Raw genomic sequence first — 17,466 nt, 5'->3', positions numbered from 1 at the left:
TTCTCCTAATACTTCAATAATTTTATTATCCTAGATTCTAGAGGAGGAACTTGAAGTTCAGAAGATTCATGTATTTGACCAAAATGATAAAGCTAGAAATAAGCTAGGATCCACATCGGTATATATTTACCTGTCATCTCCAAAGCCAACGCTGCTACTTTATACCGCCTTTCTGAAGAAGGAGTTAAAGTCTGAGAAACTAAGTGAAATATATGGGTGTCCAACAGTGATGAAAATTGGATGAATGCACATCTTTGTGCTCAGAGCACATAAATTGTTGACATATAAATAAGTCATCACCAGCCACAGAAAACCAGCGTGATCTCCTCTATCCATAGAACCTGTGGTCCAAGGGCCCAAGTGACTAGAGATCGAAATATAATTGAGCAACTACTAGGTACAAACCAACCTAGAGGTCCAGCTACTCTTACTCATACATTCACTCATCCATTCAAGCAAACAAAAATATACTGAACTCCCAGCACGTCCCAGGCAATGCTCCTGTGCTCCACACACTCACGCATGTGGACTTTGCTAGACTCCTGTGCATGAATGTTCTGTAAATTCCTAAAGCTTTGCTTGCTCAAAACCAGCCTCTGCATTTGCAGTGTACCTTGAGTTGTGGTCATTTAGGTTGCATGCCTTCTATCTGCTGCCAGGAAGTGAGCTCCCTAGGGTGAGACTGGTCTGATGCGCCTCTGTGTCCTCTAAAGCACAGAGCCTAAGGCCCTGGTGATGCAGGTGTTCTGTCAATGCGCTTACTACACTGTCCTGGGAGCGATGGCTTCACTTTCTCTCTTGTGGACCACACCTGATCTCGTAGGGCTGGGCAAGAACAAGTAATGAATAATGAGTGAATGAACACCTTATATTTTCGTCAAACACAATCTTCCTAGTGGTTTTACCATTTCACTGAGGTCACTATTTATTTTCACCACCACTGGTCATGTTTCCAGGGGGTCACAGTCTTGTGATTACCATGATCTCCTGATTCCTCTGTCTTCCATGAATATGTACAAAAAGCTGTCAAATCTTGTTGCTTCTGCTGCAACCATGCCTAAACCCTTTCCCTTCTCCCCCTCCACTACCTTGGTTTGGGTTCACTGTCTCTTGCAAAAACTATTATAAATGATCTCCCCCCCCACCAACCCATGTACACCTGCTGATGCCACACAAACTTTCCTGAATCATAATCTCATTCTGCCAGTCCCTTGATTAAAATCTTCAAAGGCTCCCATCAATCCGCTGAACTGATTTCAGACCCCTCAGCTGGACATTAAGGCTCCATGTATGTATGACCCCACCTATGTTTTGATTCTAACTTCCCACTGCTACCCTACTGACCCCTTCTCCTCCTCCCTCCCACTCTGCAATCAAACAGGCCCATGTGCTTTTTATTGACTATATCTAGCTTTTCCTACCCCTGTTACTTCCGCCTGGGGTGGTACCCTCAGTCTGTCCTTTGAGGCCCATTGTAAACACAAACTCTTTCATGAAGTAGGTCCTGATGGTGCAACTGACAAGATATCTGCTGCCTTTGGTATCAGCAGCTCTCTGTGTTGCCTTCTTGGAATCAAGCTTGTCTTATGCATCTAATCCTGTTTTACTTATAGTCACTTGGTACTTACCTTGTTTACTGCAATACAAGCGCCTTGAGGTGTCTCAGTGGTTTTGTTATTTTTGTATTTTTCTGCAGAATCTGGTACAGAGCCTTGTACACAGAGGCACTCAGTAAGACACTGGTTGACCTGAACAGTTCCCTCGACTTTACTGTAAACTCCTTGAGGACAGTGACTTTAAGTACCCTGTGTCTCTCAATACAAGCTAAGAGCCTTGTGCACAACAAGTGCTCAAAACTTAAGTAATTTCATAGTTCCACAGCAAGAGTTTTCAAAACACATGTAACACTGGCATTAACCTGAAGTATTCACTTAAACATCTCTCACCAATTAACGTTGGTGAAATGAAAAGAAACACTGACTCTGACATTCTCCCTTCTTTTCATCTTACATGGTAATGCCTAACTGGGTGCTGGTCAGGCACCAGGCACTGCTCTCAGAGTTCTGCAACAACCGTCTCATGTGACCCTCACAACAGCACGAGGAAGCACTGTCTTGTCCCCCAGTGGGGGGGCGGGAGGTTTGGAGAAGTGAAGTTCAATCCCATAAGGAGTAAGTAGCAGAGCGGAGATTTGAACCCAGGCAATTTCAGCCTCTCGAGCCCACGTGGTCACCATCAGGCCCTGTGCCTTGATTATGTCTGCCAACACCTTAATTTCAACAGTTTGAGCAAATAAAAACTTTTTAAAAATACTCCAACCTACATCTTAAAATCATTCTTTGAAACACAAAAACCTCTTGACTCAGATTATTTTAAAATAAATTGTTAAGTCTATTTCATCCACCTTCTAATGTAAGATTCAAATTTAGGAGGCCATTTGTTTCCTCCAACAACATGCATGGTCAATCCTTGACTGTGCATCCCCTCAAAACAGCAGTGACAAAGACAGCATGCTTCCAGATGACTGAAAACCCATGTACCTTGGGAAAGCAGTCTAGCAGTCTCAGAACCAAAAACAACCATTTAGTCCCCACTCCCCATGTAAGTCCTCATACCCTTGGAAACTCCTCTTGGTGGCCTGGACTCTGATTAGAATAAAGGGGTGTGGGGTTGACACAGAGAATCCACAGGTAAAAAAGGCCAGAAACCCCCCCCCCCCTTTTTGAAGCTCCATTCGGTCTGCATGGGAGAGCATGTGCACCACTCCCGGCCACAGGGCTGAAAAATACGCCAGCACCGAGAAGTTGATAGATTATGAAACTGGAAGAGAAGGAAACAAGTCGCACTGGCCCTCAGTATGGGCACCATTGAGAGAAAACTCACAAGCTGTAAGATAAAAGCTGTCGATTTCCTTGGGATTTCAGAGACACAAGCATGTGAAGTTGAGAGGGGCAGGGGCAGGGACATCCAAAAAAGGGCCATCGGCCGACTGGTCATCAGTGTCCCTCCAGCCTCCAGTGGAAATGTTATTATTAAGATGAGCTTTGTAACTCAGACTGAAATTATATCAAGTGAGGACAAACTCTGATTTTCAGTAAAATAAGGTAGAAAAATGACTACTGACGTTTCAACTACTCAGGCCTTCTATTTATCTATTCAAAGTAAAAAAAAAAAAAATTCACATAAAAAGCCTGATGATATCAACACCAGTATTCAGTCATAGCTGCCTTGTTCTGGATTTAAGCGTTGATGTTAACACATACCATAGGCAGGATGAGGTTCTGTGGCTTAAGGGGTACCTTAAAATCCAAATCCCATGTATGAGGCAAGATTTTACGATACAGTACTTTTGCTCCTTTAAAATGGTCTAAAATATTCTGTTGCTGGCATTTCAGTAGTTGGAGCTGCAGATCTTATTATGTTCAGAAGAGAACAGAGGAAAAAGAATAAGCCCATGATGCTCACTAGCTGAACACGGAAAACGACAGTCTTCCATCTTCCTGAGCCCTGGCTAGCATTCTGCCAACTCCCTCTGCTGCAGCAGAAATCGTAAAAGCAAAAACAAAGCACACGATGGGAAGAGGAGTTTAAGGCAAACGAAAATATTTCATGAGGTTGCAAGCTTCTTAAAAATATATTCCCTCCAACACGAAAAAACAGCACATCATGAATCCCAAAATAAAACAGAAAAGCCATTTTGCTACAATATAACTGAAGGAATGCATATTCTTAACAATCTGTAATCTCTTGAGAAGTCAGCAAAAAGGCCAATTTACTAAATGCTTTTTCAGAGATGGACTATTAAAGTGGAGACGTGCACTCATTCATGTTAGAGAAGGAGGTCCCCAACTGTCTGTTTCAGATCATTGCGATCCTCACGTGAACTCAAAACCCACGATACTTTAACACTGAGTGCGAAGTGGAGCTACCTTTAAAGTACCTTGTTTTCCTTCGGAAGGCAACCTCCTTAACAGCACTACATGTTCAGAGTAATGAAACCGAGCCATTCGTTCAGATCTGGGTAAGAGTTAACAGAGGCAGAGAAAAAGGTACAATAATAACGGTCCTTCCCCCATAAACCTCAGTCCTACTCCGTGCTTTTTTCCTTTCAGTTCAACCACTTTGAAACACTAATAATCTTGCTCTATGTCCCCTGAAATATTCTCCATCAAGATTAAAGAAGGGCTGAATCAGAAACAAACAGGATACAGGAGTAACCGTGTTGCTTCCAGGCAAGCTATAAACAGCGGCAGCACGTTCAGGGCTTGGGTGCCGGTGTGCAAGTTACGGCTTAAACACGCAGTGCAGACTTCATTCCGACGCTGTCACCAAAATTCATTGTTATACGAGAAATTCAGTTCTTACCAAGTTTTCTTGGTTCCTGGCTGCTATTTTCTGCTCCTCTTCTGCCCCATTTTTCATGTATTTGACCTCTTCCACGGGTTTGATCCTATACTCGTCTGAGTACCAAAAAAAGAAAAGACATTTTATAACTTTTTTTCACAACGGTGGAGAAGTGTCAGTGAGAAAACCCCAACAGCATAATTTGTTAAGAGCCTTTTTCCCTGTGGCCTTTCCACGTGGTTCATCTGAGACAATCTGGAGGAAGCTTAACCAGCCTGTTTTTACGAGGTGCTCTCCTCTGTCCACTGGGAAAGGCTCAGGATCACGGAGGCAGCTAATGAAAGCTCTCCCCCTGGCCCGCTCGCAGCGAGCAGACGGTGGCAGAGCAAACCGGATATTCCATCTCTAAAGGTGGTCTGGAATCTATACACGGTAGGGCATATCACATAATGGTCTAAGCGGATTTTCTGCCTGTGGCGCAATGACATGCAGGACATTCACACCTTAATTTCTCTCTTTTGGGAAAGCAAAGTACTGTTTAAGACTGAAGCACTTAACTGATCAACAGACAGACATAAACAATTGGAAACTGAAATTTTCCTACTGGTCATCCCCGTATTAAATGTAGAAGAATATGCAGTTATTTTCATATGATGCACACAGGCTTTAATTTAACCTCTCTGTGAAGTCACACATGCAGAGCCACAATAGCTCATGGACCTAACTGGTAGGTCTGTCAGTCAAGGCTGGGGAGCACAGTGGGCTACGGCTGGGACCTGGACTTGGCGACAGCCAGGGAGAGCACAGCAAATTCCAGTGTCAAAATACGTCACAGGACAAACGCGGGAATTAAACTTCCCCAGCGTAGTGGTTTGGTGGTGACATTTTTACCAGATTCCTGTCAATAGGAGATGACTTGGACACACTAAGGTCAGGGGTAGGTGTGGCTCTGAGTCATCCTTAGTCCAGTGTGTCAGAAAAAAATCACAGAAATTATGGAATTAGCACATGTTATCAACCAACAAGCTGTTAACTGCCTAGTATATGGCGTGGAGTGATGCCTGTAACAGGCTACCTAACAGACAGAAGCCCATCATGAAGAAGCTGTGATGTATTTTCTTACTGTCTGTGGTTAATCTGGTGTCATGGCTGTATGCATACATAATCCCCTCCCTTATTATTTTTAATACCATTTTCTACATGGTTCCAGGCTTCTTCATACTACTTCTTAACACACTGCCCCAAAAGATGTTTGTTACAGTAATATTTCTCCAAATAATTATGCTGTTCCAATGTTTCTCAAAATTCTCCTCCTTAGGAAAGTAATACATTTGCATATACTGGAATAAAGACTTCATTGTCATAGCTAAGCCAATTGTTTTTTCCAGCTGACAGTTCAAAGTGGTGATTGATTCTGCTTCCTTCTAAAGAAATTAGAAAGACTGGTATGAGGTCACAGTAATGAGCCCTTTAGGAATACCACGTCCTAAATTTATCAACAAGTTAATCAATGGATTCTGATCCACCATTACAGCATACAAGAATTCGACATTCCGATTATAACTCAATAAAAAACATCAAAAAAAAAAAAAAAGAATTCGACATTCCAATTTGGTATTCAGAAGAGAAAAAAATGAAAGTAAGTTAAATAAAATTGGCACATTTAATTAGAGATTACTTACTCAGAAGTTGGAAGAGCACTTGTTAATTGAAGAAAAAAAAAAGACACTAATTATGCCTCCAATACAATTACATGGAGATAAAGATAAAGAAAAAAATAGTTAACTAACTTCAGTTTGTAACATTAATATTTATAAATGATGGTTCACTAGGATAATTACTAACATTTAACTGAGCTAAACTGTGATCTTTATTACTTACGGTGAGTCTCTAATTGTATCTAAATATAAATTACACACATACATATTTTTTAAAAACACAATTCTGGCGGACACAAACCCTCACATGATTAAGATGAGGAAAGCACAGGATGTAAGGACCTAAGCAGAACCTTATGAAAAAGCCTTCTAAAGGCGATGGCTATTTACCTGCGGCACAACAAAGGTCCCTCCTGGAGAGGAGCTGCCCTGGCGTTGCCCACTGTCCCCGCCCGCCCCCCAAGCCACAGCCCCCTGCAGGCACGCTCTAAGCAGACCAGTGACATTCAGTCTTCATTCTCTTTTTATCCCTCCAGGGAACGCAGCTGACTTGAAAGTGGTAGACAGGCTATTAATATTTTTCTAATATTTTTCTTCAATGAAATGGAAAAGCTTCTGGTTACATTACTTTCGAAGCAGCATTTTCGCACATGTGGACTTTTTATAACATCACCAGTTTAGAAAGGGGATAGGCTTTAGTGGGTCATTAGCAAATGCAGCTGGCTAGCCAACGCTGTCTTAGTGGAACATGCTCTGACCAGATAAAAAAGAAAGGAAAAACAAACAGCTACGCCTGCAAAGCCAGACCTATCCTTATTACTTACACAACACACGGCACAGAATCTCTCATGGTATATAGCAACAAAGCCAGCCAGACCCTCAGATACACCAGCACTTGCACAAAGCAAATACTTAGAAACGGTCTGTCAGATCTCTCAAAGGCTGGTGCCGGGAGTGAAGATGCCCATCTGGAAACAGACAACTCGTCAACCAACGTGTCACACATTTCCATGGCGATGCATCCGTCAGAAACGGCGCTCACCAACGGGCCTCCGTGCGGACAAACGGAGCATTTCGGGTTATGACAGTGACACAACCACGATGGAAATCCATTTTCCCTTTTGTTTAGGGCACAGGGGGGAGAATGCGGGACTGCAGGCTCCTTTCATGAGACCCACACTGAGGCAGTTAGCAGAGCCGCTGTTACAAGCCAGAGCACCCTGGCAGCAGAGCCATGTGCCAGCTTGATTAGGAGGAGGGAGAAGCAGACCGTCCTCCTCCCGCTTCCTCACATCTGCTCCCAGTTTTTCTTTGCTTCCTGTTGATCTTGTCAGGTGGCTTATTAAAGTGCACGTCAAGAACAGTGGGCTGATGCCCCGTTTCAAACCTGCTCCCTCTTCTCTCTGTAAACAACTGCAGGCCGTGCTAGTCAACATAGATCAGGGGAACAAGCGATGCCGCGAGGATATTCTCAGCATTCCATCCCCCAGGTTCCATCAGAGAGGGGCCGCACTGTTTCTGTGGCAGCTCGAGCTGCTGAAGACACACTGTTTTCCACCAAATCTCTGCACCTCACTTTTGACGTAAACTATATCATATACACGTACATAGAAATTAAAGTTTTTAGAGCTAGGAGGGGGTCAATTGGTTGGACTTGCTTTAGATGGTAAGGAATCATACGATTTTCTGGATCCCGCCAATTCCTCCAGGGTCAGCAACTCACGGGTCCCTCTCCCATTCTCCCACGCTCTGCAGACAGACAATCTGCCACAAGGTTACATTTATAATAAATGGAACTGACTTTCAAATGAGTCCATTAGTTGGAGATGAGCGCTGGAGTGAGTTTTAAAGTGCCAGAATTATATAAATGTTAACAATTTTCATAGAAGTACACATCAGATGGGGAAGGAGGAAGAACTGCGAGAGTTCCAAAAGTGGTTCTCTCCAAGGTAAGCAGGGACCTTATAGTTGGTTGCTCCCCAGAACGGTGAAATCTGCATTTACTTTGTCACCTCCTCACTCAGTCGTCTTCTGATCAATGGCATGTGTACGATAATAAATCCCATCTTTTCCAGGACTGGATTTCCAATTTCAAAACCTCTGTGCTAAGGTTCTCATATCAAAATAATCCAACATCTGGGCATCTTAACTGAATGCTCTGGATTGCTTTTTCACCCAGCATTTGCATGAAGATTCCCTGGTAGACTGATTTTATTATATGCCCAGGAAAACATGAGGGCTTGGGCCGGGAGGCATAAGAAGTACTTACAAAAATAAGCAAACCAATTAAAAGATTAAATTATCCTGTCTTATAGTAGAAACGCATTCCCCTTGGGTTTCTCCCATTGCTGAGCATCCTGTCTCTGCAGTTAACTAAATTCAAGCCCCCAAATCCTGGTACAACTTTAAATCCTTGCCTCGGATCTTTCTTTCTTTCTTTACTTGGGGAGATCCTTTGAAGAGCTGAGTATTCCCGGTGGCTGAGTCTCTGGAGCTAGAATGCCCAGCCATACGGCCCTGGGCACGTTACTCTTCCTCTCTGCGCCTCAGTTTCTCCATTTGTAAAGTGGGAATATTTACAGCACCTCATCTCACATGTAGGGTCATGTGAATGAATACGTAAAAACACCTGAAACAGTGCCTCGCCCGTCATAAATGCTCAGTAAGTGCTGGCTGCTGCTTTAGAAAATAGAAAAACTCTTGCTAGTTCCGGAGGGAACACTACCGCTAATGCACAAAGTCCATCAAGGTATAAAACCAGAAGAGCACACTGTAGCTATCAATAAGTAGTTCAGCTGAAAACTGCAACTCCACTAGGTTAACAAGTAAGACAAGAGGCAGTGAGAAGGGGGAGTTATCCGTGACAAGCCTTTAGTATTTTTAAACTATGTACATATATAGTACTTAAATTAAAATGCACATAATTTTAAAAGAACAACAAATGGCTTTGCTGATAGGAAGAGGAGTGGTCATTATCTGAGGGAAGCCAGGGTTACAACAAAACGATGCCCCTCTGTCTTCCTTTCCATCCTCACTCAGTTATTGCCACTGGCCCGGCTCCTCGTCTCCGCCTTTCTCGAGGGCACAAGAGTGGACAGGTCCAGCGCAGGACAGGCAGAATGCCTGTTTTAGAGCAAGAAGGGTAGAGGCTGCTCTTTTAAAAAGCCACTTTGGAAGGAAAACCCTTTTCTGGAAGGACAAGGAGGCAGGACTCTACGGTGCCACAAACCCAGGAGGGAGCGCTGGGTCGGCTGCCTCGGGAAGCGCGGCTCTGGCTTGGCAGAACTCCACCTCTCCAGCTGTTCAAACCTCCATTCGTTTACTCATTCAACAAACATTCACTCAACGTCTGCCATGTCCAAGCCCTGGTCTTTCTCTGGGGCTCATCAGACGCTGTCTGGATGGACTAGATTCCTGTTTTTAAACAAAATCTTTTTCTAAAAAAGAGAAAAGAACCCAGACAGTTGACCTTGGTTCACACATGAATAAATACATTCCCTAATCACTATTTCAGTCTTGTTTGTCTGAGGCATCTTTTTTTTTTCCCCCTGCTGGATTATCCAATGAAGAAAAAAGATTTCCTATGGGGGGAAACCCAATACCATTCTTTGCATTTCTGCATACAAGGGCAATGGGTGTGAAACTGCTCCTTCAAGCCGACCTTTTGAATGTGAGGTCCTCAATGTGGAATTCTTGGCTGACCTATATTCAGGCCTTTAAGCTAAAATTTATATTATTCTCCCATCTGGGATTTCTTTCCCAGCCTCTCAGTTGGCTCAAAGACTATTGGAGCCCAAGTCTCACTATTTTTATGAAATCTTTTTCAATATCTTTGGTCTACCAGTATCTCTTCTGCCTCCAACTATCTAAAGTTCTCACTTTTCACTTTTAAAACTTGCCAAAAACTCTCTTAGCATTATTTCCTTCACCTGTGAGGTGATTTAGACTAACTGTAAACTTCTCCAAGCTTCCGATGGAGTTGAACTTAGATTTTTGGACCCTGATACGGAACACTGTTGCGCCATCCTTGAGCTCAAAGACGGCTGCGCTATAGAAGGTGGGTTCACACGTTGGCCGAAGACACATTAAGCAGAATTCCCAAAACAGGGCAACTAGTTAGAGTTCCTTGAACCACAGGCACGTTGTCTCTGCTTTACGTGAGTGCATGCTCTATACACTAAGTAACCAGAAGACTAATTACAATAGTATCGTATGACCGGGACTGCTGTGGAGAGTGCGTAATGTAAACTGTTAGCTGCAGCTTGGTTCAACACTGAGCAAAAGCCCCTTTACCACAGAGAATCACTGGCTTCCTAAGTCCAGCCGCTTCGAACGTCAAGAGCGTCTTCAGTACTTGTGCCAGAAGCGGCGACCTCACTGGGGTGTCTCTTTCCACCACAGCCTCCTTCCCTCACTTAATTGTTTCCTGCCCGACCCCCGACCCCCAGTGCCTCCAGAGTCAGGAGCCTTCCTTGGTTAAGAAATGCAGGGACGGCACAGAGTAAACAGACTTCCAAGTGTACTCATTGTTAGAAAACATTCTGAACTTGGTGTTCCATTCACGACTCTCAGCCACGTGGACCTGGGAATCTGGAAAAGCCAAAGATGCGCCTGGGAATTAGTCACAGGTGTTTTCTAACAGTGACTGCACTTGGAAGCCAAAACCAAGCCAAACCAGCAAACCCCAGTAGTTGAAAGGTTTGCACTTCAAAGGGCATCTCTGCATAGAAACTACTTGAGAAGAGATGCTTGAATGTCCTGGTTACTCTGTGGAGAACCCGGTTAATGTCATGTAGCTGAACTGTTCGTAATGAGCACCAGCAACCTCAGTGCGAGGTCTTGGGAGGAGGTGGTCGTGGGACCCAGAGAGGTAGAGAAGGGGGAAAAAAAAACACTTCCTTCCCTTTTCCTCGATGTAAAGTGTGACCTGGGCCAGCACTTTAAACAGGTAGATTGTCTTTGATGTCAAAGAACATCCTCTTCTGGACCTAGCTTACATCTCCATGTAAACCTCTCCCCAGGGCTCCAATGCCTTCTGCAGCTTCCCCAGCTGGACCCCACCCCCACTCCGAGTCCCGCCCCGCAACCCCCCCTCTCCTGCAGCATTTCACTAGGGCATGTATCCAAGCCCAGTTTTCAAACTTATAACTTCTCAGCCTTTTTTTTGTCCCCCCAAAAAGATAATTCGTGTTAAATTAGTATAATCTCTAATTAGTGGACGTCTAAGGAATGCAACATAAACAGAAAGAATTTGAGCCTAGATGGGTGCTATGGCTGGGAATGGAACGAGGGGGACATAGTTTGTTTTTTTCTCTGTCTTTTTTTAAATTGAAGTACAGTTAGTTACAATGTGTCAGCTTCTGGTGCACAGCACACTGTCCCAGCCATGGACACACACACACGTATTTGTTTTCATATTCTTTTTCATTAAAGGTTTTTATAAGATATTGAATACAGTTCCCTGTGCTGTACAGAAGAAACTTAGTTTTTTTAGATTTTTGTCATGTAGCTGTCTGTTTTTTATATATAGTGGCTAACATTTGCAAATCTCAAACTCGCCAAATTTTATCCCTTCCCACCTTCTTTCCCTTGGTAACCATAAGATTGCTTACTATGTCTGTGAGTCTGTTTCTGTTTTGTAGATGAGTTCATAGCTTCTTTATAATAGGGCAGGAAAGTCACCACTGGCAAACCAGTCTCATCTGTCCTTTATCCGTTTTGGAGCTATTGAGCTTCCGAGTCTGTGGGATGCTGCTGATGATCAAATTTGGAAAAACTTCAGCTAATATTCCCCCATCCCTCCCCTCCCCCCGCTTCACACAGCTTGTAAATAGGGAGCTGTCTGACTCCAGAGCCCACACTCTTCACTATTACATCTTTGTGCTTTGCTTCTGAGCTTGTCTCACCTCTCCCCTCATCCTAATCTCCAAAATACAGATTTTATGGTCCTTATCTTTCCAGCAATAGGTCAGTGCCTAACATTTGTTGGACGGAACAGAATTTTGTCGCAGAGGCATTGAAGAGCAGAGAATGGGAAAGGCTTTGATGACGACAGCACTATCCAGCCCCGGTTCACTGCTAAACCTTCCTCACCCGGAAAGCATTTATTTAGCACAGACTGAGAACCTGCTCTGGGCTGGGCTCTTAGACAAGCAGCGCAGGGGGCGGGGAGGGGAGGGGAGAGGAGGGAGGAGGCTGGGAAACAGTGCCCAAGGGAAACTACTGTCCTGGGGGGAGGACTGATGTGCTGAGAACCCCTCTGCTACCTGGAGCGTGTTCCTCAGCACAGTTAGACCAACCCTGTTCCATCTTCGGCCACAGTTCACCAGGACGGACTAAATATGGAAAACCTTATGCACAAAGCACAGACTCAGCAGAAGGACCTCATAGACCAGTATCAGTTCTCTGAGCCAGGCAGTCCCTTAATGATACTTACTACATCCCCACTCGTAGGAAGTGATTCCGCCCTTTCCAATGTAATAGGTGTTATTAAGCAATTTCCAGGGTGATTACGAACTGCCCATTCTAAATGTTTCAAACATTTCTAAAAGAAGGCTTTGGCGCATTTAATGCAAAATGCTCTCGGTTCTTCCCAGAGTGTGTCTCAAATCAACTTAATAAAGGAAAACTAATTTCAAAATAAGATTGTTGGATACATTAAGTTCTCATGGTCTAAAAATACTAGCTCTTAAAAATAACACGCATGGAAATGATGTTTTCAGACGTTATATTTGTGAAGGTTAGACATGGAGGTGTCCGGCCACAGGGTTTCTACAAGAGGAATTGTGAGGACTGTACCCACCTCCTTCATGACATCTCATAACCGAAAACTGTAGGGGGAGGGTACAGCTCAGCGACAGAGCACGTGCTTAGCGTGCACGAGGTCCTGGGTTCAATCCCCAGTACCTCCATTAAAAATAAATAAACCTAATTACCTCCCCTAAAAAAATAAATAAATAAACAAACTGCAATTAAAAAAAAAACCTGTGAATGTCATCAAGAAAGCAATTATCTTATGCCTGTTGTATCCTTATTCACTAGTGAAACCTAGTGGGCGAAATATTTGAAAGCCAGAGAAAAAAGGCCTTGCGGTGCTGTTGGCTCCATTCAGTCTTGCGTTGGCCGTGTGACACCCATGTTAGCACACCCTGACCAAGCAAGGGTGTTATCCTTTTTAAAAATATGCAATGAAATGAAGGGTGAAAATGGTACCCAATTTTTATTTTCAATTTGATTTACCAGTGATACTGGATAGTTTCTCCACATGTTGATCGATCATTCATGTGTATTTCCTTCTTTGTGACACGTCTCTTCATGCCTTTTGCCCTCCTTATCTTATTGGAGTTGTAGCATTTTTTTTTTAAAATTGACTGCTACTCTCTGGGCCCTAGTTCAGAAGAGATTCTTTGACATCAAAGACAAACCACTTGTTTAAAGAACTGGCCCAGGTCAAGCTTCACACAGAGGAAAAGAGAAGGAAGTGCTCTCTTTCTCCTTCTCTACCTCCCTGGATCACAGACGGACAAAATTCTGTTCAATCCAACAGATGTTAGATTTAAAAAATTTTTAAATAAGCTCTCTGTAAACTATAACAATTTACGGACACACTTCGGGCCTAAAGAGGTCTGGGCAAAAACACCTCTGGATTTTAGTTCAGACGTGAGGAAGGAGAAGGTACTACCTGCTTTCTGTCTGAGTCAAGTGCCGGGCTACCTCCTCTGTCTCTTCTGTGTTTTTTCTTTCTTAACGTCAACAGTATTTATTGAGCACCTACTACATGCGAGAATGCAGTACTGTCCCAGGGTTATGTCTAGGGGAAGGATGCACACCTGTTGTCAAGGGGCTCACAGCCAGTGGGGGAGGATTTAAGAAGTGAGCAAACAGAGCGCAGAGTGTTTACAGCCATGAGGCGCACAGGTGTGGGGCGACCGAAAGGCCAGGAAGGAGGGGCCCTCTAAGCGAGGCTGGGGAGAGTCTTGGAGGAGGTGGCATTTCAGTGGAGCCCTAGGGAACACCAGTGTGTGGGGGGAGGTCAGGTTTGGACAAGTCAGTGAGTTCAAAGGTCAGAGAGAGCGCGGCAAACAGGCGCAACTGCAAGGTAGTTAATCCGGCCACCACGCAGGGTTCCAGGGGCCCGGAGAGACGTCAGGGGGAGCGGCTGACAGGGCCAGCGCAGGACGGCCTGGGGTGCAAATGCCACCACCGAGTCAGGCTCCGTTCTGAGGGAGACATGGACGCCCCCTCCCTGCCCCCCAGCGCCCAGACTGAAGCCACCATTACAGGCCAAGCTTCTGTCCTCTGGACTGTCCTCAGTTATCTCTGGAGACACCCCCAACTATTAATCCAAGGCTTTCTGCCTCTCCCTGAAAGACGGCACAGCCAAGGTGGAACTTACATCTGGAGGTGGACCAGTCAGCTGAGGAAGGCGAGGAAGACCGACACATGGAGAAGCCTGGCCAAGAGCCAGAGAGGGCGGCCACAGAGGGCCCCACGGGGGTGGAGTCTTCACCCGGAGTCGGCCGCTGGGGCGCCGCTGGGGCTGCACCTTAGGATGCACGTGCGCCAGAACCTGACTCCTGCCTCCCCAACAGGGGAGCCTTCAGCTGGGGGCGGGCAGGGGTCACAGCACGCAGAGGAGGGAGTGGCCGAGGTGCGGTGTGTCATCTGTTCTAGGGGCAAAGGGGTGCCCCTGGACCTGACCCCAGCTCCCGCCCCTCTGGCGGGACAGCAGTGAATCATAGCGGACGGGGCACTGGCTTCAAAGGGCCTTTCTCCTGTGGACCTGACTCTGTGGCTTCCCAGCTGAGCGCCGCGGAGGCGGGGGACAGGCCTCGGAGTGAGCGGAGCACGCTGAGCTGTGGCCTCTCAGCACTCTTAGGGCCCCGTCCGCGTCCTCGAGGAGGACAGGCTGAGCCGCAAGGATGAGATGGTGGTGAAGCTTCCCTCACGACGGCGCCTTAAATAATTAAGACTGGACCTGCAGGCCCCGTTCCTGAGTCAGTCACCGCAGAGGCTGGACGCGCGTCCCCTTCGCTCACTTGGGCTCATTGTTCAGTGACCGGGGAACTACCAGCCACTCATTAAGGGCCCTGGAGCATTCATCTCCTGACAAGTTCCATGCAGTCAGGTCCAAATCCAGCCTGGATTCCTTTAGGAATGCACATGCAAACCCAGGCTTTCATATGGAGAAGGGGGTTAATTTTTATATCCTAGAGTAATAATTCCCAGCCAAGGAAGAGACTGAGTGGGGAGCCGCTCCCAGAGAGGGGGGCACGCAGGGTGGTTCTGACAGCGACTTATCCAGTTTCTCAAGAGCCCTGCTCTGCCTGTGCTGTGCTGGTCTCCACCCGCCACAGGAAAACGGGGGGGCCAGCTAAGCTGTCTCTGTTCTTGGTGAGGTTCCTGTTAACCTTGATAACCATTCAAGGGAAATGTCTGCCCAGTCATCTGTCCTCTCCCCTGCTCTGATTTAATCCTCAAGGCAGCCAGCCCCACGAGGCTGGCATTAGAACCCACGTTCTGCAGGTGCAGAGATCAGCCCTTGATCGGCTGGTCAGGTGGCATGGCAGGTTCTAACACAGGTTGGTCTGAATCCAGGGCCAGGCTCCTAACCACTCAGTCTGTTCTTTTCTTTTTTTTTCTAAATTGCAAAACACAGGAAATAATTATTTTGGGAAATGATACAGGCAAGAAGTATGAATGGATTCAGACACATCTGCAAATCGCAGTGATATAAACAAAAGTTACCAGATCACCTAACGCTCAAGGGTAACGCCAGGGAAGCGACCAGACCCTCCCTTGTCAGGACTCGGGAGTGTCCATCAGCGGAAGGTGACGTCCCTGTGCCCCTTAAGTTAGGGATTAACATCCCAGCAAAAGGAAGGGGCATGAAGCTGTTCATTACTATTTTGACCACCACTGCATCTCATGGAAGAAAGCTGAAGCTCTTCTCTAATACACAGTAAAGTCAATACTGCAACGTCTTTACAAAAACTTGTTATTCTGAAATGTAACTTCATTTGGGGGCCTCTGTTAAACACTGTAACTTTGATCTATGATCTTACCATTGAGACCAAGCAATAAAACAAAGGTCCCTTCCGTCACTGGAGTGAGGAGCAGGAGGAGGAGACTTACCACTGACACAGCGCTTTAAATGTCCTGGCTCCAGCTGGGAAAACTTGTTTTTCCACAGCCCGTTTGACTCACAGTGGCTCTGTGAGAGAGAACCATTAATGTCCCCATCATAAGGAAACGTTCAGCTCGATAGCTGCACCATCAAGCGAGTGGTGGGACTGGGGCCAGGCCTCGAACCCAGGCAGTCTGACTCAGACCCCGGGCTCCCATTCAACTTCCCACACAAGTGCGGTACAGTGAATTTCTGATAAAGACGAAAATTCTCTTTGCCTACTGATTTCTATTACAGAAATGTTAGGACATGCCATCACAACATGAATCCTGTCCCTGAATGCAAGTCACTTTTAAGATAAACCTTTTCAAGTCTGGCGTTAAAAAAATGTATTATGATAAAACAAGGTCTCAAGTAAATAGATTTTAAGGTAAACTACAAGGCAATATAGCAAATACGAACAGATGCTACCAGAGCGGCTCACGCACCTTCCTTTGTACTTGGAGTTGATAAAACCCCCGTCGTCAAGAGGGCTTGAAATGAGAGTTGCTTTTCTAGGACTGGCAATAAATTCCCACTGATTCATTCATAGTCAGTCTGTCACCTCTGTCCAGGATCAGTGGTCATGAACTTGCAGGATGGTTGGTCAGGATTAGGAAATCCCGTGACCATTCCAGAAATTCTTCCCCATTTAGTGTGGCTGCCATAGAATCATCCCACACTGTGAACAGTGTGGCCAATGGGGGTGTGTGGTGTGTGTGTGTGTGTGTGTGTGTGTGTGTAGGAGGAAGAAATACACCTTAATGCCCATCTGATTTAATTCCTTTAATGAGTTCTAACTTAAGTGGATTTCTGTTAAGGAAATGATTCTTAAGGTAATAATCAGAACAGAGGAAGGCATTAGCGCTTAAGCATCCCAGCAACCCCCACCCCCAGGCACCTCACTGAGGCCGGATGGGCTTGGCTTCTTTTGTGATGCTGTCCGGCGAGGGGGTGAGGTCAGCATGGAAGCCACAGCAGCCTGGGTGTACACCAGGAAGAGCAGAGCTAATGAAAAGAACTGGGCTGGAGGGGGAAGTTTTGCAGAAGATTAGAGAGAGCAGTGGAAGATTTCTGAGGCGGTCCAAAGACAGAAAGTCACCAGAGCGGCAGAGCACGAGCTGTATTGGGTGGACTTCAGTACACTGTGAAGCAGGTTTACAAACGAGATGCCTCTCTGGGATCCTCTGAGGTTATTCAGTAAAAATTTAAATTGCTTTTCAGTGATCTTTGGTGATTTCTTTTAATATGCCTCTGGACTGAAGCTGGCATCTGGGTTCTACAACCATTAGGAATAAT

General features: G+C 45.5%; 1 protein-coding gene across 3 annotated transcripts in view; it reads right to left on the bottom strand.

The window, feature by feature from the left end:
* Nucleotides 1-17,466, bottom strand: part of C21H1orf21 (chromosome 21 C1orf21 homolog) — a 206,200-nt gene that overhangs the window by 89,141 nt on the left and 99,593 nt on the right. For all 3 annotated transcript variants that reach the window (XM_074349942.1, XM_074349943.1, XM_074349944.1), the window contains exon 3: nucleotides 4,366-4,460. In XM_074349942.1, the coding sequence (XP_074206043.1) occupies nucleotides 4,366-4,460 (95 nt within the window). The remainder of the gene's footprint in view (nucleotides 1-4,365; nucleotides 4,461-17,466) is intronic.

This window comes from Camelus bactrianus, chromosome 21 (genome assembly GCF_048773025.1).
Source record: "Camelus bactrianus isolate YW-2024 breed Bactrian camel chromosome 21, ASM4877302v1, whole genome shotgun sequence".
NCBI lineage: Eukaryota > Metazoa > Chordata > Mammalia > Artiodactyla > Camelidae > Camelus > Camelus bactrianus.
The sequence above is the reverse complement of the archived record's forward strand: the minus strand, read 5'-3'. Positions and strand labels throughout refer to the sequence as shown.